General features: G+C 41.5%; 2 protein-coding genes across 2 annotated transcripts; both read left to right on the forward strand.

Moving 5' to 3' along the window:
* The first annotated feature begins 1,801 nt into the window (after nucleotides 1-1,801).
* On the forward strand, nucleotides 1,802-12,500 carry zer1 (zyg-11 related, cell cycle regulator). Its single transcript, XM_061260278.1, has 16 exons — nucleotides 1,802-1,941; nucleotides 2,886-3,193; nucleotides 3,504-3,654; nucleotides 4,609-5,042; nucleotides 5,308-5,481; nucleotides 6,046-6,160; nucleotides 6,873-7,019; nucleotides 7,445-7,618; nucleotides 8,117-8,332; nucleotides 8,491-8,532; nucleotides 8,629-8,748; nucleotides 9,607-9,722; nucleotides 10,102-10,290; nucleotides 10,740-10,837; nucleotides 11,010-11,112; nucleotides 11,242-12,500. The coding sequence occupies exons 2-16, from the start codon at nucleotides 3,027-3,029 to the stop codon at nucleotides 11,297-11,299; spliced, it is 2,304 nt and encodes a 767-aa protein (XP_061116262.1). The 5' UTR covers nucleotides 1,802-1,941; nucleotides 2,886-3,026; the 3' UTR covers nucleotides 11,300-12,500.
* A 2,706-nt stretch (nucleotides 12,501-15,206) lies between these two features.
* Nucleotides 15,207-20,238, forward strand: ptgesl (prostaglandin E synthase 2-like). Its single transcript, XM_061260717.1, has 7 exons — nucleotides 15,207-15,519; nucleotides 15,818-16,006; nucleotides 16,157-16,212; nucleotides 16,336-16,488; nucleotides 16,711-16,911; nucleotides 17,976-18,093; nucleotides 18,966-20,238. Exons 1-7 carry the CDS (start codon nucleotides 15,229-15,231, stop codon nucleotides 19,089-19,091), a joined length of 1,134 nt encoding a protein of 377 aa, XP_061116701.1. The 5' UTR covers nucleotides 15,207-15,228; the 3' UTR covers nucleotides 19,092-20,238.
* Nucleotides 20,239-20,905: the final 667 nt, after the last annotated feature.

The raw sequence follows: 20,905 nt of genomic DNA on the forward strand, positions 1-20,905 counted from the left end.
CTGTTTCACTGGAGTATAGAAATGAGGTAACAAGCATGCAAAATCCCTTTCAAAGTCTAATCTTCTGCAAAAATTGTGAAGTGAAACAACATCCATGTTCTGCAATGGCCATCTCAGTCTCCAGAAACCTGTGGTCTGAACTGGAGAGGGGGGATTTCAATCATTTTGAAATTGCCTGCCTTTTTGGTGGAATATATTTTTTATTTGAAAAATGTAAGACTATTGTTGATTTCATTGAATCAATAATAAAGCACGCGTTATGTTTAAAAATGTTAGAAAATAAAGCATATGTGAATAACTGTATTTTTTATAGTACCTTTTGTGCATATTTATCAATGGTGCCAATAATTATGGATCCCACTGTATATGTGAATCCCCATGCCTTTGCCAATATATCTGAGAGGCTGCTTGCAGCAACTTACCAGTGCTCTGTTCCAGAAAGCAGACTTACTTAGGTAGCTGGATAAATGCACAAAGTAAAAACCGGAAGATCTATTTCCAGATTTGGAACATGAGTGTAGTTCAGTGTAGTTTTGCAGCTCCAATCCAGTTTTGCGGAACAGGACCCTTGTTAAATCATTAATTGAATGGTTTTCATCCATGGATTTTTCTACACCAAAAAGTATGCACATGTCAGAAATCATAAGCAATATTTTCTTGGGAAAATGAAAAGGAAATATTTTATATATGTATTTTATGTCTTTACGAAACAGACTCAGCATGAGCAAAAATACATTTAAAGAAATCTAGTCTATGGCGACATCTTGTGGAATTCAGTAGGAAATAGCATACACTGCAATGAAGGGAATGTCCCCCAAACCACTCAGCTGTTTTGAGGTGATACTCAATTTACAATATTCCGAACAGCTCAAGAGAGATGTATAAAGAGTTCTCCAATTACATTTGGTATAAATAGCCCCAGTTCTGGGACATAAGTTATTTATAATCCCTTTGCGTCCACAAATAGGTTATCAAAGAGATGGAATCTTGTCCTGCTGTTTCCATAGTCATGGCATTCACAATGTATGTTAATCGCCAGATGTTTCTGGCAAGGAGACAATGCCTTCATTTGGTCACAGCTTGACATTCGCTGGAACCATCTAGTTAAGCAGTTAGAAACAGCCTTGAGTGACTGCTGCATGTCGCTCAGGTTCTAGCAGATGCGTTCTCAGGTGCAAATATTCCACTAGAAAAAAATAGATAATGCTATTTTGCATTTAGAAACATATATGTCATAAAATTGCATCATTGCTTCAGCTAGACAGCTTTGACAGAAACAGATAAATCAACAAATGGGATAGGAAATTGTCATACATATTTTATTCATTCTCCAAGAAAACCCATTATACTGATATGATAGTTTTGAAATTAAGAGTTAAAAGTTTTTTTTTTTGTAAAACTAAGAACCTTGTATAGCAGAATCTTGTTTCCATAGGCTGTACATATGAACAAATAGTGGTCTCAGGTTGTGCGCACCACACTACTTACATTTTTAAAGAACTGTTAGCGCATATAAACTCACTGTACAAGCTTTTTTGGAGTTATTTGATGTAAAGTGTCAGTTGAGTTACACATGAAGCCAGTGTATTAGAGATACAATCTGTATAATGCAGAAGAACACTGTAACACTGTAAAAATGAAGTATTGCAAGTTCGTTTTCGAAGTTAAGTAGATTCGAAGTCATGATAAATGTACAAAACTGGAACGCAGGAGTTATGGTAATATCTTTCACCATAATATCTTTTAATACCCCACCAACTTTTCCTCGCCCGGTACTGGCAAGGAACAATTCTTCCGGTTACAGAATGCTTGAACCGGAAGCACAGTCTGTTTTGTTGACAGCAGAGGAGAACGCGAAAAAACGAAAGGAGAGTTAAATAGCTAAGTAAATAAAAATAAAAACCAAATTAACTGGAACTACCATCTGTCGTTAACGTTAAGGTAGGAGCGTGTCTAATAATCTGTGCACTTGAGCAGGGATGACAGATCGTGTAAACGGGGAATATCCAAAGAGAATTAGTTAGCTAGTTAGCTAACTAGCATACAAGCTACCGGGCTAGCTTTACTAGCTAGCTAGCGCTACATGACTTGGTATGAATAACAAGCAAGCTAGCTATTGCGTTAGCTTTGTTGCTGTATACCTGGCTAGCGGTGTAAAATAATCTGGCTAACGCTGCATAAAAATGTACAGTGCATTGGTGATTATTGCTACTCGGCCTTTATTATGAATGACTGATTATATGTTTGACCATGTCGACTTCTTATGTTAAATTATAATGACTGAGTCTTGTTCTTCACTCAGTTGGTAGCGAAGTTAATTTATTTTGGTAGTTTGCTGGTTTGCTAGCTAACTAGCCAACTTACCTACTTCTCGAAATACAATATCAGAATAATTTACCTAGTCTGCTACTCTGTTAGTTAACTGTTAGTTTATTGGTTTTGCCGCAACTTATTATTTCAACCAGCCAGTTTTCAAACTCATTGACAAGAATCATAATATTTAGCTATCTGGTTAGCCAGTTGGCTTGTTTAACTACCCAAGCAGTGAGCGAACTGGACGACGTTAGCCTAGGTAGCTACCGATAGTTTTGTTGTCCTGTCATGTTTGGACGTACGGTCCATTGGTTTTGAATATTTTAATTTACACAGTCGTTACATAATAGTTACAGGCGTCGTGTTGATTTTTGTAGTGTAGGCTAGACGATTGTCTACTTGTTTAGATATTGATGTCCTACTTAATCAGTTTATTCTCCTGAGTGTATGGATACGTTGCGTTTATTTTGTATTAGCTGCGTCGCTTTGGGTATCAGTTGCTAGCTAGCAATCACGCTAACGCTAGCTACCGGCGTATGTATCTTGATTTGTCTTTATTTTCTCGTTCACAGTTGCCTGTCGTGTGGCCTGGGTTTGGTGTCTTTGGCGCTATCCGTATTTGGAAGAACATCCCGATGTCGGTGTGAACTTGTGTCCACCTCAAGGCCAGTTGCTTTGCCCGTTGTTGACCGCGTCGGCGGAGAAAAGCTGCCATGGCGGCGAAAGCGGGGGACAACCCGGAGTCCCTGATGGCACTGAGTACCGTATACTGTCTTCGGAACCTGAGGAGGACGATGTGCTGCCTTGGAGACAAGAACAGGCTACGTCTGAACCCAGATATATTTTTGCCGAGCGAGATCTGCGATAAGCTTGTCAGCGCGTAAGTGGTAGCGAATATTTATATTCATGTTATGAATTTCTATTGTAAATTATTCTTATATGGACAATAAATTGCATTGTTCTTTCGAGTCAGTTATTTATTTGCTGTATGAGAGGCATCAATCAAAAACTTTTAAGTTACGATCGTGCAGACATGTACATTACATTTTTGTTAAACGGAAACTTCAAATGCTTTTATTTTCCCGATTGCATTTTAAAAACAATATCTTTATGATCTTCCAGTTTATGTATAGTGAATTTATTACAATAGTAGCTGATAGAAGTAAAAAGCTATTGTTTTTTTCTCCCAGTTACATGGAGCTGGTTCACACAGACAGCAACTTTGAAATGCCCGAGAGCTTCTTCTTGCTGTTCTCGGACCCCTACAGCACCCGGCTCACACGGGTGCAGCTGAGGGAAGACAGTGTGCAGGACAGAGACCTAGAGGCTATTGCGAAACAGGTGGGAACCACAAGACATCCAGCATACGCTCACTCTCAGTTGAATGTTGGCCTGTTAGTATCATCCGTAAATGCAAATGTCTATACATTATGAACCTGTAAAATAAATGCTATGGTGATGTCTTTCCCTGAGTCGTGTTAAATGTGTCTGGTTTCCAGTTGCTCATATCTCAGTGCCTTTCTTGAAGTGGTCATTTCATAGTCTTGAATTGCAGGTCATTGCTGTATAACAGTCTGTTGCTGACTGAGCAGTGTCTAAATCCTGTAGCCTGAGAGATCAGGGTTGTCTACACAGGTGTAGGAACAAAGTAAATGTAATTAAAATTGAACACAATGTATGCTATTTATAACCGCAAGGTTTTCAATAAAGTCAGCTAAGTATCTGTTGTAAATCAAAAGCTGCACTATAGACTTGCTTATAAAAGCCACAAATGAAAACCCATATGACACTCAATTGCACGGAGCAGCAGATGCATGCCCATACTCACTGTCCACACCCACTTAAGCAGAGAATGTATTCTGACATGCAACATCATTCTCATTCTGCCTTGCTGGTGGTATTAACCATCAAGTATCTTTGGAATTTTCAATGTGTATTTATAGGTGTATTCTCCTCATACAACAGGAATGTGGCTATAAGTGTGAAAAGCATGTTTTATTTATAGATTTAACTTGAGGTTTCTAGTTATGGCAGACTAGAAACCCAAGTGCTGATGTAGTGTACTTGTGCTGTCACAAGGTTTCTAATTTTATTGCTGATAAAAGCATCTCAGCTGTACTGTAGCATGTCTATTGTGTCAGACTGTATCAAAAAGTTTCAGTAATTTGCACTGGCAAGAATACTTTGCAGGTACTTTGTGGGTAAGTTCTGACACACATTTGTATCTCATTTGCATCTCAAATAATGTTTTCGGTTTTTGTGTTCTCCTATTCCCCCCCACCTTCTTTGTTTCAGGACTTGATTGAGCTCCACCTCACAAATTGCAGCAGCCTGTCGGCTCGCAGCCTAAAGGCTCTCTACAACTTCAGGCAAACTCTGGTCTCTCTCAGCCTGTTTGGCTGCAGCAACATCTTCCTCAAGCGCGGTGGGGCCCCGCTGGCATGCGATGACGAAGACCGGCCCTCCAGCCAAATGCTAGATACCGACTTTAGCTTTCAGGGCTTCAACCGGCTACGGCTTCTCAACCTGGGCAACCTGACAGACGAAGTGGATGTGGAGGCCCTGTTGAAGCCCCTCCCTTCACTCACCTCCCTGGACCTCTCCTGTGTCCGCCTGCCCAAAATGACTTTCTTGTCCCAGTGGAAAGAGCGGCTGGCCTCTCTGGTGCTGTACAACGTGGACCTGTCAGAGGAACACATTCACACCGTTGTGCAGATGGCCTGTGTCCGGTGATTACATGGGGCATCTGGGGGGGAGGGACGGTCGCAATTTTGGGTTTTGGCCCTTTGGCCTTGTTTTTTTTTTTTTTTCTACCTGGCATGTCCAGTTCGATAACCCTTTTTAATGTGCGTCATCAGGAAGCATGTGTCAGTGTGTTTACAAAGGACATTCTTTGTATTATTGTATGATTGTCCTAGCATCAGGTGTTGAGTATGATTGTTTGTTTGCAGATCAGGTTCATTGCACGTGCCAATATTCCCGTTTGTCTTTCAGACACCTGGACATCTCACGCGAGAGCCGACGTAGTTCCAAATTCAAGATGACCCAGAAGATTCTGACCGCGATTGTGCAGAGCTTGGTCAACCTGGTCTCCTTGGACATCTCGGGACATGTCATGCTGGACAACTGTGCGGTTCCATATTTTGAGGAGGCCATGGGACGTCCCAGGTGAGTAATCTTTCACATTTCAGTTCTACCTCATACTACGTTCTAAGATACAGACCCTCTTTCTCGGGTTGTTGTCGCAATATTTAGCAAATAGAAAACCTTACACACTGGTTCAATCCTGTTTAATTATACAGGGTTTCATTTTGATGCGATACGTGCTTGACTTGAGGAATATTTCAAGAACAAATTTCCTATAAAAGAGAACTGGCTGTCTGTCTAAACCGAATGCCAGTCTGATATTTAGTGCTGCCATGACTCATGTCATAAACATACATCTTTTCAGCACTATGGGTGGATTTAAACAGGTCTAACCACACACCAGGCAGGAATGTCACATGTAATAATATCAAAATCAAAGCTTTTACAATGCAAAATTTACAACATATAAAAATAAAAGAGGCAATTTGAACACAACAGGTAACATTTAAATAAATATTTCCCTGTAGTCTGGCTGCAGTAGTCATGCATATCTTTTTGCATTGGCTTTTAGTTACACAGGAATGTGAGAAAAGTGTGAATCACATGAGAGTGCTAAATTATGGTCTGTCCTGTTTCACCGTGCAGCACGGAGCCGTCCAAGAGCAGCATATACCCGTTCCAGGAGCTGAAGAGGCCGCTGCAGTTCTTGGGGCTGTATGACACCACGCTCTGTAACCTGACGCACATTCCGGCATACAAGGTGAGCGAGTCCGGCCCCCAAAAACAACAATTCCAGTGTGAGGTAGTGGACTTATAGCTGTTGTATTGCACAGTGTCAAAATTTATTTGGCTACCAGTGGGCATACATAGTATAATGGAAACGTATTCTGGATCAGTGTGGTAATGTGCTCTAAGGTCCAGATCAAACTTTGTACCAGTGAATTTTCCATTCTGCCCCATTATGTCCATACATCATCCTGTTGTTTGGAGGGTTTCTGGCACAGACACTAGCCTACAGGTGACTTGTCACCTTTGCCGAATTAAACTGTGAAATTAATTGTAGAAATCATAACAAAATGATTGTTGAAATAATGTACAGCTAATAGCTGATGTAGGCTGAACATGTAGCCTGAACCGTATGTGAATAATTATAAGCACAGAGATTGCATGCTTGTACACAGTACTGCCCCATATCATTATTTTTTAGCAATGCAAATAATTTAAACCGTATATTGCATACCATGTAACTTTTCAAGGCTGGTATGACAATCTTCATATCACCCTATCCTTGTAGCAGCTCCTAAAATATGTTTCTGTGGATCCCTGCACCCTTGCGTGTCCTCCCAAATTGATGGAGGATGTTTCAGTGATGGGGAGGGAGAAAAGAAAAAACCTTTTTCTAAACATTATTGCTACACTTGTAAATCCCTTTTGTCCCGCCTCATATTTTTATTGAATTGCATGCTGCTCAGGTCACAGGAGCCAAGAATGAGGACCAGATCCTGAATGCCATCGAGGCCTACACTGAGTTCCGCCCAGAGGTGGCCCACCGAGCTATCAACCACCTGTTCGACATCGCCAGGATACAGCACTGCAGCCAGCTGCTTCGGGCCCTGCAGGTGCGGCCGGGGCTGGGGGTGGGGGTGGGGGTGGGGGTGGGGGCATGCAGCTAGCCAAAAATGGCTGTTTTATTACTTTGTGCGTCTTGACATGCTGCTTTTTTATAAATGGTAAATGTGGTAAATGGTTGGAATTTATATAGCACCTTTATACAAAGCGCTGTACAATTGACACTTCGACACAGCCCGGGCGGGGGATCGAACCGGCAACCCTCCGACTGCCAGATGACTGCTCTTACTGCCTGAGCCATGTCGCCCCCTGAGCCATACTGCTGACTAAATAACTGGTCGCTAACTTTAGCCAGATTGCACTTACAACGTTGTGTCCAATGGTAGGACTTGCAGCTTCCACAGCAACCAGAATCTTAACTATCCCCAAGTTGGTGTAGTTACAAACGTAGGGTCACGTTTCTGTGTGCATGCAGCTGGTGATTTCAGCCCTGAAGCTGCACAAGTATGACAAGAGCATCCAGGTGACAGGGAGCGCGGCGTTGTTCTACCTGACCAACACGGAGTACCGCACCGATCAGAGCGCCAGGCTGCGCAGGGAGGTCATCCAGGTGGTCCTGAACGGCATGGAGCACTACCAGGAGGTCACGGTGAGCAGAGGGGCCTCACTGCTGCTCTGACCCAGGGACTCTCCGCCCTGCTCTCCTACTTCTGGAAGCCTGACTCTAGAAGGCACCTGAATCAGATTTGTTGATGTATTTATATACAGATATGTTTTCATAGACCTGCAGTCTGTGGTTCTAAAGTGCTTGAAAGTCATACGTAATCTGATATTTTCGTTTCATATTTCTCCCACATATGCACATGGTATTTATCCATTTCTGCTCGGATGCCTGAGAATTTTGTCTCCATCAAACACTGTATGTGGAAAACCCATACAGTACTATTTAAACTGAACAGTTCTGGGAGCATTCCACTCAGGAGGCAGTGCAATGATGGGAGCAATAGTCCTGCATTGACAAGCACTCTTCATCAAATATTGCTGACCCTGTGTCAGCATGGTAAACGCAGTGTGTTTCCTTTTGGGGGTCTGCAGAGAGCCACACTTATGTAAAAGTCCTTTCAGCCTGCCCCTGTGCTCCCTGTAGGTTCAGAGGAACTGCTGCCTGACGCTGTGTAACTTCAGCATCCCGGAGGAGCTGGAGTTCCAGTATTACCGCGTCAACCAGCTGCTGCTGAAGATCCTGGAGCCGGCCCGGCAGGACGAATCCATTCAGCGCATCGCCGTGCACCTCTGCAACGCCCTGGTCTGCCAGGTGGACAACGACCACAAGGAGGTCGTGGGAAAGATGGGCTTTGTCACGGTACGCAGGGGTATCCGGAAGGCCCATTATCCTGTAGCATAGGCTGGTGCCATTTCCAATTGAAGTGTACGGTGATATGCAGGAGAACTGTGTTACTTATGACTGATGCTTCATAGTGCCATTTCATAAATGCCCGCAATTCCTCCTCTTGTCTGCAGACAATGTTGAACCTCATACAGAAGAAGCTACTGGACAAGATGGTGAGTTATAAGCCATTAAGACTAAAATACCCACACACACACACACACTCAGAGTTGTGCACTCAGCAGTTGCCTCTCTGCCTTGCTCGTCTCTAGTGTGACCAGGTGATGGAGTTCTCCTGGAGCGCTCTCTGGAACATCACAGATGAGACGCCCGATAACTGTGAGATGTTCCTCAACTGCAGGGGAATGACACTCTTCCTGGAGTGCCTGGAGGTGAGATTCCAGCTCACATGGAGTGATTTTTTCTTTGTCAGATTGTTGACAGATCGCAAAAAATAACGTGCAGGGAAGTGAAGATGCCTCCACATGATTTATTTTATATCTGTGATCAATGAGTATGGAACTGGTGTCATTCAGTTTACTTCTGTTACAAAAACAGCATTTACAAATTAATTTTGACAAGCTAATCTTTAGCTAGAACTTGGTTAAGTGTTGTGGGTTTGGTTGCCCTACAGCTGTGGTTCCCAAACTCTGACCTGGAGTACCCCGTGTATGCTGGTTTTCATTCCAACCACAATTACATTCCAACTTTTAACAAGCTGTTCATTTTTCTTAATAAGGTGTTTTTCATGTTTAGAGAGACTTCTTACCCTGTTTAACAATATTTTGTCAGATAGCTATGCATACCATAAAGAATACATTTCCCATGTTTATATTGTGTAAAGTGATAAATGACTTTTTAAACTGATCAAATTAGACTAAAGTGAATTAAGTTACAAATGAAATTGAATGCATCTTCAACTACCTAATTATGAGCCTATTAGTTAACTTCAGTCTTTTATTCTTTACCTCTCCTTATGTAATTGTTTACAAGATAGCAATAAGCCCAATGTGAACATGGCCATTTTATTCTTCATGCAATTGCAAAGGTATTTCTGGCATAATGTGCATGACAAACTTGAAAAATGCATCATAAGATGAAAAGCTGATTAACTGGTTAAAATTATTTGATGGCAATTAGGGATGGAACAAAACACCAGCATTAACAGGGGTGCTCCAGGTTTGGGAACTACTGCCCTACAGCCTTTATGCATCCAGGTCATGTGACCAGCATTTTCTGCCTCTCGCCAGGAGTTTCCTGATAAGCAGGAGCTGCACCGAAACATGCTGGGGCTGCTGGGTAATGTGGCAGAGGTGCGGGCTCTGAGGCCGCAGTTGCTGACCATGCAGTTCATCACTGTCTTCAGGTGAGAGAGAGGGGCACGCAGGCTCACCTATCACACCGAAACCACGGGCCTCTACACCATTCCTCTGCACATCAGTTTCTCTTCAGGAGAACATCTCTCTTATTATGTTGGCAGATGTTTTTTGCACCCCTTTTCACTTTTGTAATGTAGTGAAGCTAATGCCTAGAGTGAATGTGGGAGTACCCACACTACTGTAAAAGGTTTGAATTGTAATGATTTTTGCAGATTTATTTTTATGTTTGTAGGCCAAAATGGGCTATCCAGTTTGTCATTTATCTATGAATAATAAAAATGTATTTCATTAGGCCGCGGGGAAATGGAAAGAATCCCCTTGATTTGCCCGGCTCAAAGCAGCGTCTTTCTCTGTGTCCCTCTTCAGTGAACTCCTGGACAGCAAGGCGGACGGCATTGAGGTGTCGTACAACGCCTGCGGTGTGCTGTCCCACATCATGTTCGATGGGCCGGACGCCTGGGCCATGGACGACCCCAAAAGAGATGCTGTGATGGACCGGATGTGGAAGGCCATCCGGAGCTGGGACGTCAACTCTCCCAGGAACATCAACTACAGGTGGGACATTGATCTTATATTTAAAAGTGTAATATTATATGCAATTACTTTTTTATTATGGTGTTATTTTAATGACGGTTGATTATTTTAGTTGTTTTGCTTGTTTATTTTGGTACCTGTGCTGTGTTGGTAGTTGGTCACAAGATGCGCGCATCTGCTAAAATATTTGTTCCAAGCGAAAGCATGAGCCCTACCCCTTGATGTTTGAGTCCCAGTACTTTGGTAAGGCAGCAATGGGCTCAGCCTCGCTGGGGAATGATAGGGGACAGTACATGACTGCTGAATTGGACAAGCTGCGTGTGCTATCGCTTCCTGCCGGAAGGAGATCAACAAGTTTGGCTTTGGAATTCAGGGTTGGGAAAAACGGGAAAATCAGGGATAAAGTATAAATACGTGGAAAGTCAAATGCTGAAAGAAGATGAGCAAATCTGCCCACTGTTCCTCCGCAGGTCTTTTGAGCCAATACTACGCTTGCTGCCTCAAAGCATTGCTCCAGTGAGCCAGCACTGGGCCACATGGGCGCTGTATAATCTGGTGTCCGTCTACCGTAAGTATCTTGCACGCCAGACGCTGGCCCAAGAATGCTGGCATACCATGGCTTCAGTGATCTCTGAATGGATCATCAGTGGCTGTATGGAGGCAACATTTTATATTTCTAATGTCCTCTCTCTATCTCTCTCTCTCTCACACACACACACACACACACACACACACATCAGCGGGTAAATACTGCCCCCTACTGATCAAAGAAGGAGGAATCGCCCTCCTGCAGAAGGTGCTAGAGCTAGAGACATCAGACGAGGAGACCAAGGATATGGCACGGTAGGTATAAAACCCTTCCCCCTCTGCAGCACATCTTCTCATTCCCATAACACCACCAATATTTCATTTGAAGTAATTGTCGCATTTTTGACCTGTCTCTGACTCTAAACTGCACTTTGGGATTTCCAGCAAGGTGATGGAGCACTGTGGGAACTTCAGAGAGGATCCCATGGATACTTCAAGGTAAATGGTGACAAAGAGGACAACACTGGGAGCTACAGAACCGGAAGAGGAGAAGAATGTTTTTTGTTTTTTTTGTCTCTCACCAGGAATTATCTTCAGTTAATTTACTGTAACATTTGTGACGAAAGGAACCATTCACAGCTCAGCTGAGTTTCTAGAAGGAACCTTGCTGTGGGACATTAGTGGGAGGAGCTGCATAGGAGGTGTTTTTGCGTTGCACACAAGACATACTACTTGTACAAGTTATATGGTTGTGCTTTGTTTTTCTGGTTTGCTCCACTTTGTGTGTGTGTTTTATGGAACAAAACATTTGGGAGGTGTTCTCTACTTAATAATTTAAGAAAACAAGGAGTGCTTCCAGTGGTCCCCCTTGATGACGGTCTGGTCCTTGGTGGAAGGCTTTTTCCTATCGGCTTAGTTTCTGCATAGCACCCATTGTCACAGAACTCAGTAATGCCCATTTCTGAATGTTACCCTTGAGATCAGGGGGTGGACTGTTTGTGTGAGGAGTTGTTTGTGTGAACGGTTGTTATTACAGAGCAGCACAGTAATGTCTCTCTCTTTTAGTTAAGGTTGTATCTCTTTCTTTCTCATTGTGTGGTGTGGACACTGACTTCACAGCAACAGGTTAAAAGAAAAAAAAAGAAAAACATTGTCCTCCCCTGCACTGTGGAGACTGTCAACAGCGAGGAAGACATTAGTTTGAATTGTACATACTTTGGAGTAAATTTCTCCTTTTTGTTTGTATGTTTGTTTTTAACATGATTATAAACACTCCTATGATTTCTTGCAATAGATCTTCTAGATTTTCTGGATCAAAGAAAATGTCTACAAAGCTATAAAACCACACTGAAATGGATAAATAAGGAGAGAACTACAGTGTATTAAACATTTTTTGCTGTACTGTGCATTTCAAGTGTTGGCTCATTGCACTTTTTTCTTTACTGATGTTTTCTAAATAATAGTTTAATTATTTTTTTAAAAACTCATGAAACACATCACAAATCCATTTCAGCTGTAAAAATAATGCTTAGAGCCAATTTTAAAACTCAATATTATGTGTTATTTCTGTTGTCAGAACCTTGTGTTTCCTTTCTTTAAACAATGAAGTATACATTTTTATCATTGTATATCACAACTGCCTTGTTGAGTCATGGAAATAAGATGTCCTGAATAAAGAATCAAGTTATTCTGATGAGCTACAAGTTTTGCATATCAGGAATTAGTGGCCATTATCACAACTGACATCTCATCAAGGTTAAGAAGGCTGGTTTTTAGATAATGTAAAGATAATGATAGTAAAAATGTTTAAAAACTTAAATTTTCACAACCACTGAAAATTTTCTAATGCGTTTGAGTTATTGGGCTTGAACTTGTTTATGTGTGGACAAATGTTATCTGTGGTTATAAGGTAAAATATGCTTTATATTCCCATTAATAGCATACTTGGAATATAACATTGTTATAAAAATAACTATTTAGAGATGCGCTATGAATGTGAACGGTAAATTCGCCTAGGACATCTTTTTTGACATCACACTGGCCCAGGCAACAGTGAATATTGTTTCAATTGTTTCCTCTCTGCTTCTATAAACGTATCTGCAGATATGTATTTCTATTTGCCAGGATGCCAAACAAAATGGTAGGATTAGCGTCAGGAATTGTTTCAGCCAGAAAAATGCTGAATGTTTTATACTGCTTGTTTACTGATATCTGAACAGCAAAGACATATGTGTAGTTTCACAGTTGAGCAGGACTTTTGAGAGTTTCACAGTTGTCCACAGAGCCACACAGTTTAGTTATTGTTAATGTTATACAATTGATCTTGCATATTATAAATCTTGACTAAAATTGAAATAAATAAAGGCTTACAGGCTTATGCCTTCGTTTGTACTTTTTCTTCATGCAATTCCCTGCAAAAAAATAAATTGTACTCTTAAAACCTTTTTGTAGGAGGCCTCAATTGGTTGCAGAAATAGCCATTATGCCTCCCAATAAGAATACTCAGACACTCTCATGGTAGTTTTAAAACTTCATAGTTTATTGGTGATAACATATACAGAAAGTATTCAGCTGCCTTCACTTTTTGCACGCTTTGTGTTGTAGATTTAATTTTAAATGGGTAAAATAGCCATTTTTGTCCCTCATTCTATACTCAATAACCCATAATGACAAAGTGAAATGATTTTAGAATTTTTTGCTAATTCATTAAAAATCAAAAACTGAAATCTCTCATTTACATAAGTATTCAGACCCTTTGATGTGGCACTCCAAATTGTGGTCAGGTGCATCCTGTTTGCTTTAATCATCCTTCGGATGTGTCTACAACATTTCAGTCACATAGTTTAGAAAGGCACACACCTGTGTATATAAGGTCCCACAATTCACACTGCATGTCAGACAAAAACCAAGTCATGAAGTCCAAGGAACTCTGTAGACTGCTGTGATAAAACTGTGGCAAGGCATAGATCAGGGCAACGGTATGAAACCATTTCTAAAGCTTTGAGGGTTCCCAGGAGCACAGTGGGCAAATGAAAGAAGTTTGGAACCACCAGGACTCTTCCTAGAGTTGGCCGTCTGGCCAAACTGAGTAACCATGCAGCCTTGGTCCAAGAGGTGACCAAGAACCCTACAGTCACTCTAACAGAGCATCGGAAGTCCTCTGCAGAGATGGGAGAACCTGCCAGAAGTATGACCATCTCAGCAGCACTCCATCAATCAGGCCTTTATGGTAGAGTGGCTTGTCGGAAGCCAATCTTGAGTAAAATGCATGTAACAGCCCACTTGGAATTAGCCATTTAAAGGACTCTTAGAGCATGAGGAAAAAGATTATCTGGTCTGACAAGACAAAAATTGAACTCTTTGGGCAGAACTCCAAGCACTATGTCTGGCAAACACCAGGCACTGCAGATCACCAAGCTAATACCCTCCCGATGGTGAAGCATTGTGGAGACAGCATCATGCTATGGGGTTATCTCAGTAGCAGGGACAGGGAGACTGGTCTGAATTGAGGGAAGGACGAATGAAGCCAAATACAGAATACAGAGAGGTCCTTGAAGAAAACCTGCTCCAGAGTGCATGCAACCTCAGGCTGGGGCGAAGGTTCACCTTTCAGCATGACAATGACCCAAAGCATACAGCCAAGACAATGCTGTAGTGGCTTTGAGACAAGTGTCTGAATGTCCTTGAGTGGCCTAGCCAAAGCCCAGACTTAAACCCCATAGAACATCTGAAGACATGAAGATAGCAGTTCACAGATGCTTCCCATCCAGTCTGACGGAGCTTGAGAGGATCTGCCAGGAAGAATGGGATAAACTGCCAAAATCCAGGTGTGCAAAGCTTGTAGATTTTTTAACATTTATTTTTCATCCAAAGTAACTTATAGTTGATTACCGTAATTGATTCCTTTCGTTTTTTACTCAAAAGAAAGTTCCATGGATTCCAGCATGAAGCTGGTTCATGAAGGCTGCTACGTTTGATTTCTGGGTTTTTCTTTTGGCACGACGGCATGCACACTGGGTTCCTAAACGTGAAGGGATCTGGAAGGGATGAATTGGAATTGAAAATATCTTATGTTATGTCCGGATCAGAAAAAAACATTCGGTCTAATTACGGAGAGTAATTAGTTCAGTGTGACGAATTTTTTAAAGTACTGTCCAAAATAGCAGGCCTATAATTTCGCCAATCATAGACTAGAAAAATAAATTACTAGTTTTGAATGGACCTCAACGGAGAATTTTTTTGGAATCAGGCCGAGGCTTAATAAACTGCAATACCTTCGGTAACCACTGGAGTTTGCTCGCCAAACCAAAGACATGCTTACACAACCATAGAGACAAACCAAGGCAACGTCATATGAACCTTTTCAGCCAATCACCTGTTAGGCTACTTTCGTTTCCAAAGGAATTGTGGGAGGTTAATGTGAAAGGCAAGATGGCAGCAGCCTGTACAAGATTGCTGGGTCAGATCGGGCGGCATGCTCTCCTGACACAGAGCTGTAGCACCGGGAACTTGACAGCACTCCCACCTCGAATCTCTCGGCTGGGGGGCGTAAGGGCTTACGGAACCGGTGGCACGGGGTATAGGAGTAAACTGTTTAATTCTCCCCCACTAAGATTCGGGGGGCGAACCCTGGGATGTGCTTTCTTGTTGGGAGGTGGATTCGGCTTGTACCAGACGATAAAATTCACTTTTCAGCGTCAGTTCGCAGACCAAACGACAGACGTAAGCACCCTCGGCTTTGGACGTGTGAAACTGTAGTTAGTGTTAGCCTATTTCAGTTCTGTTTGAAATAATTGCACTATTTTTGTATGTTGCTGTGAATGGTACATAACTCACATTACGGAGGATCATTGAGAAAGAAACGTGCTGAAAAACGGGTGCTGAATCCAAAAAAATATAATGAAGAAAAACATGGACAGCACTCTCTAGAAAACAAGGAGTGCATGAATGTATTAAGCACGCAAATCACGTACGTTTCAGCAGTCGCCTTCAGTATGCTTTTATATTGTGATTCATCCAGGCACCCGAGAGAGAGCCTGCATTGACCCTGTATCAATACAAGACCTGTCCATTCTGCAGTAAGGTGCGAGCCTTTCTCGACTACAGTGGACTTCCTTATCAAATTGTGGAGGTCAACCCTGTCATCCGTCAGGAGATCAAGTGGTCAAAGTATAGGAAAGTGCCCATCCTGATGGTAGATGACACTGTGGTAAGGGACAAACGCATGCATGAACTGAAAGTTGATTATTAAAGTTTTAAGAATGATTTTCATTTTGTGTAACCAAAGAACCATTTTTCCTCTCTTTGTGCTGTCCATCTGAACCATTTATCACCGCTGTTGACTGACTCAACTGAACAGCAACTGAATGATTCTTCTGTAATAATCAGTACTCTGAAGACATTCTTGGTCAGCAAGTAAGTAAAGCTTAAGTGGTTGGGAAGTGTCATGTGTGTTCAACAATGACATTAGTTCCTGGTGTATGCAATGCATTATACCAGGCTTTAGACATTTTTGTCCCAATGTTTTGTACTATGCAGGGAGAAGACAATTCCTCAGATTCTTATCTGCTACCCAGAAATGAAGTCCACAAATGATAGAGGAAAAGAGGTGATAGAGTACAATAACAAGTACTGGGTGATGCTGAGTGAAAGTGAAGGAGACCAGCTCTACCAAGAAAAGGGGTCAAGAAAGTATGTTGATGTCATGTTTTTTTCCCCCGATTTGTAATATTTTTTGATCAGACTATAGAATTATAGCCAGCAATGCTGGTCACAAATATAATATAAAAGGCAATTAAGAAGAGGCATGTTCTGTTCAAGACTGCATATCTTGTTGGTGCAGAATGCATTACCCCAAGTAATTGGATTGTCGTTAATGTTTGGCATGCTTCTGTGTCACTTCCTGTCTTCCAGGGAGGAGATGAAGTGGCGCCAATGGGCAGATGATTGGCTGGTGCACCTAATTTCCCCAAATGTGTATAGGACCCCCAGTGAGTCTCTGGCCTCCTTTGACTACATAGTACGGGAAGGCAAGTTTGGCACATTTGAGGGCTTCTTTGCCAAATATGTGGGGGCGCTTGCCATGTTCCTCATTTCAAAGAGACTGAAAAGGAGGTGGGTGCAGCACAAAATGCTTTTAATGCTTGCCTGATAATGAACTTAATGTTCCAGGGTGTGAAGGCATCTCTATATTTTGGAAAGTTTTGGTTTTGAACTGATCTTGACAGAGATTCACAACATAAACCGCATTTAAGGTCTACAATATTCCTTATGCCATACATTTACTGCAACCACTTGCGCGGCGGCGGCCTGTAACGGAGTGGTTAATGTGCCTGACTGGGACCCACAAGGTCGGTGGTTCAAACCCCGGTGTAGCCATAATAAGATCCGCACAGGCGTTGGGCCCTTGAGCAAGGCCGTTAACCCTGCATTGCTCCAGGGGAGGATGGTCTCCTGCTTAGTCTAATCAACTGCTGTCGCTCTGGATAAGAGCGTCTGCCAAATGCCATTTATGTAATGTAATGTATGCAAACTAAATGCAATAATAATGTGAGAATTAAAAATCAAAGGCTATTCTTATGTAATTTGGTCTAAGTTGGGAAGTTTGCTGCTTCATGGCACTATATTTATCCATAGAATAGAAATATAACATCTAACAAAACAGGAATAATGACTTTCCTGGAAGTTATAAACATTCATTTTAGGTAACTGCAAAGGTGAAATGGCTAAATAAAACATGTCTAGACTCTTAACAGCACTTATTTAACATTCAAATTTAAATTCTTTAAGGTACACTGAAGTCTGCTCACTTTTGGAGTTCATTATCAGGGTTGCTTATAGTTAGAACAAGTAATAAACCTGTAAGTTTACTCTTTCTGTTATTGTAGTAAATTTGTTGAATTTGGTTTATAAGTCCAGTAAACCAAGAAAAGCTAAAACCGAAAGATTTCTGGATCTTTAAAAGGTGTTTGAATGGCAGATGGCATAGTTATAGGCTGGGTTTAGACACAGGGGCTCAGCAGCTGAGAGGCCCATGAATCCTGTCATGTCTATCTCATGGATTAAGGTCGTTGCATCTCCCCTGACTCTTAGTGTTATTGTGTCCCAGTAAATATCCCTACGGCTGGTGCCCATGGCTGCTCTTTGCAAGCTCACCCATAATGCTCTCCTGTTTTCAGACACAACTTGCAGGACGACGTGAGACAGGACTTGTATACGGCAGTGAATGACTGGGTGTCCGCCATTGGCAAGACCAGGAAGTTCATGGGTGGGGAGCAGCCTAACCTGGCAGACCTGGTACAGGAATACTATGATTATATTTAAAGAGCTTTTGTGGATGTTATAATATAATACAATATGACATATATATATATATATATATATATACTCACACACACACACACACACTCAGTGAGCACTCTATTAGGTATTAACTTCTCTTTTTTTTTTATTATTACTAATGCGGCTGTAGCCTAGCCTATCCACACGTTGTGTGTTCAGAGATGCTCTCCTGCATACCACTGTTGTAATGTGTGGTTATTTGCATTACTGTCACCTTCCTGTGAGCTTTGACCAGTCTGGCCCTTCTCCTTTGACCTTGTGTGTGAAATCCCAGGAGATCAGCAGTTTCTGAGATACTCAAACCACCCTGTCTGGCGCCAAAAATCATTCTGCGGTCAAAGTCACTTAGATCACATTTCTTCCCCATTCTGATATTTGGTCTGAAAAACAGCTGAACCTCTTCACCATGTCTGCATGCTTATATGCATTTAGTTGCTGCCACATGATTGGCTGATTTAAATATTTGCATTAACAAGCTGGTGTCCAGGTTTACCTAATGAAGTGCTCACTGAGTGTATATTGGCCTATTAAAGATTTGGCTATAATTCTTGTTGTCCACAAAGCAATTCAACATATAAATCTTCCAAGTACCTGCCAAATGAAATCCTCTGTCTCTGACACTGTGACTAATTATGTGCTCTCCAGCTGGGCTGCTGGCTGACGCTGTCGCAGTAAGGATTTTATTCCAGACTATATACCACATTACTGCACTGAGAATGAGTGAATTGGTGGCACCTGGAGGCACTACTCAATAGCCCCACAAACCTTTTTAAATGTCTGCTTACTTACTGCACACAATTTCTATCATTGCTTTATCTCACCTGTAGGCAGTATTTGGGGTCCTCAGAGTGATGGAGGGACTGCAGTCCTTTGATGACATGATGGAGAACACCAAGGTGAAATACTGGTATCGGCGCATGGAGAGAGCTGTCCAGCATAAAGGACAAAACTGACAATAACATTGCTGGGTTCAGAACACAGCAGAGCTAGTCAAATGGAAATCCTTCACCGCTCTGAAACAACTAAATCGGTTTTCCCTGGACCTGCAACAGTCACTGGAACAATTTATTTTGCTTTAAGGACAAATGTGGTCCTTTTTTTTGAGGGAATTTTATTTTTTGTTTTACTGGTGGTCAATTCAGGCAGTGGCATCTTGGTGGCGCTGCTCCTCTGGTTTGTTGAGGCTAAAGCAAATCTGCTCTGTCAGATTAATATCATTTGAAAATGTATGTCAATGGAATACCTTTGAATTGTTCTTTTACAAGCTATGATTTTTTTTGTTCCTGGATTACAGCTTTAGAGCTTTCGGGCTAATTTTGAAACGTAATGCATTCTAAGAATAATATGCAACTTCGTCACATGAGCATAGGCCAACTCGAAAGCAATTGATTTTGTTTGGCCTTGTGGCAAGAAGCTTGTATCGAATTAAATTGACTTGATGCACTGTTTCCTGAATATTTATTGATACTTTCCATCACAGTCTTTCCGCTCTTGTCGTCGGGTTGCTGTAAAGACTGTTTTTCACATTTGAATGTGTTCTTTCATTACCATTAGACAGGAAATATTTTGATCTCCAGTTTCATGATTAACATGGTAATTCTGAGCTATCCAGGGAACAATCCCATTGGATCCCATTATCAGCTGGCTGTGACCACATCACTTATTGGCCTTTAATTCTTGTTGTTACTGTCAAACTGTTATAGGCCTCCATATGAGGGAACGGTACTCCTGTCATTGTGCAAAAAATATATAACATAACATAATTTACACAAATGGCAAGTAAATATTTACTGTATTAAAACTGTGAACATGTTGAGAGCAACATGTTTTTGAGTCCACACTATGTAAAGCATACAGAAGAGACATGATGTGAATAGTGTGAAATTGCTCGCCTTTCCCCCTCTGATACCACGGTGATGCTGAAATGATGCAGGTGTATGAAACCTCAGCAAGGTATGTGATAACCTAGGGTGTTTCTGTTGGTCCTTCTTTTGGTGCTTTTTGGAGTATCGGAGCATAAACATTTTGAAATTTAGGATACTGATATCTGATATGTAGAGATACTCACAATGAAATAAAATTGGAAAGTCTATCCAAGAATGTTTCATGTTTTAAACCCTTAAGTTCCTGTAGGATTCCATTCCTGGTCTACCTTTGGCATCCAAATTAACAGAATGTGTGTCTGTGAATTGTAAATGTAGATTTTTAATGCATAAATGTAGTTTCTGCAGATACATTTGCAAATTTACATGCGCTTAGCTACATAGATAGCTGTTTCCAAGTGGAGTGGACACAAACCACTCAACAAAAATCTAAATACAGCTGAATACAACGTTTCATTAATTGGGCGATTTTAATAATAGATCGATAATAGGCAAGGTAAGGCATTAAGCTATTGAATTAAAAAACTATCCAGAAAATAGAACTAACTCGCAGAAATACTTGGTGTTTCTTGAATAGGTCTGTGAAATGGCTCAGCCACAGATAAGCTTTGCTTCTGGCATGTGCAAAGAAACGAAAACATCGAGAGTATCATCGTGTTGTCCCTGTGTGTAGTTGAACAGCTTTTTGCAACAAGAAGACCTCCATTTTCATAAACTTACCACAAATCCATTTGTTCACTAATCGCAGGTTGTATATGGACGCTGTTAGTCTAGCTAACTATAGTTAACCAACGTAGCTAAATCTGATTTATGATTACGTTAGCTAGTCTATAATTCGGTATAAACCATCGACTGTGGAAAAAAGTATAAACATAAGGTAGTCA

The sequence above is a fragment of the Conger conger genome, chromosome 11, assembly GCF_963514075.1.
Source record: "Conger conger chromosome 11, fConCon1.1, whole genome shotgun sequence".
Lineage (NCBI taxonomy): Eukaryota > Metazoa > Chordata > Actinopteri > Anguilliformes > Congridae > Conger > Conger conger.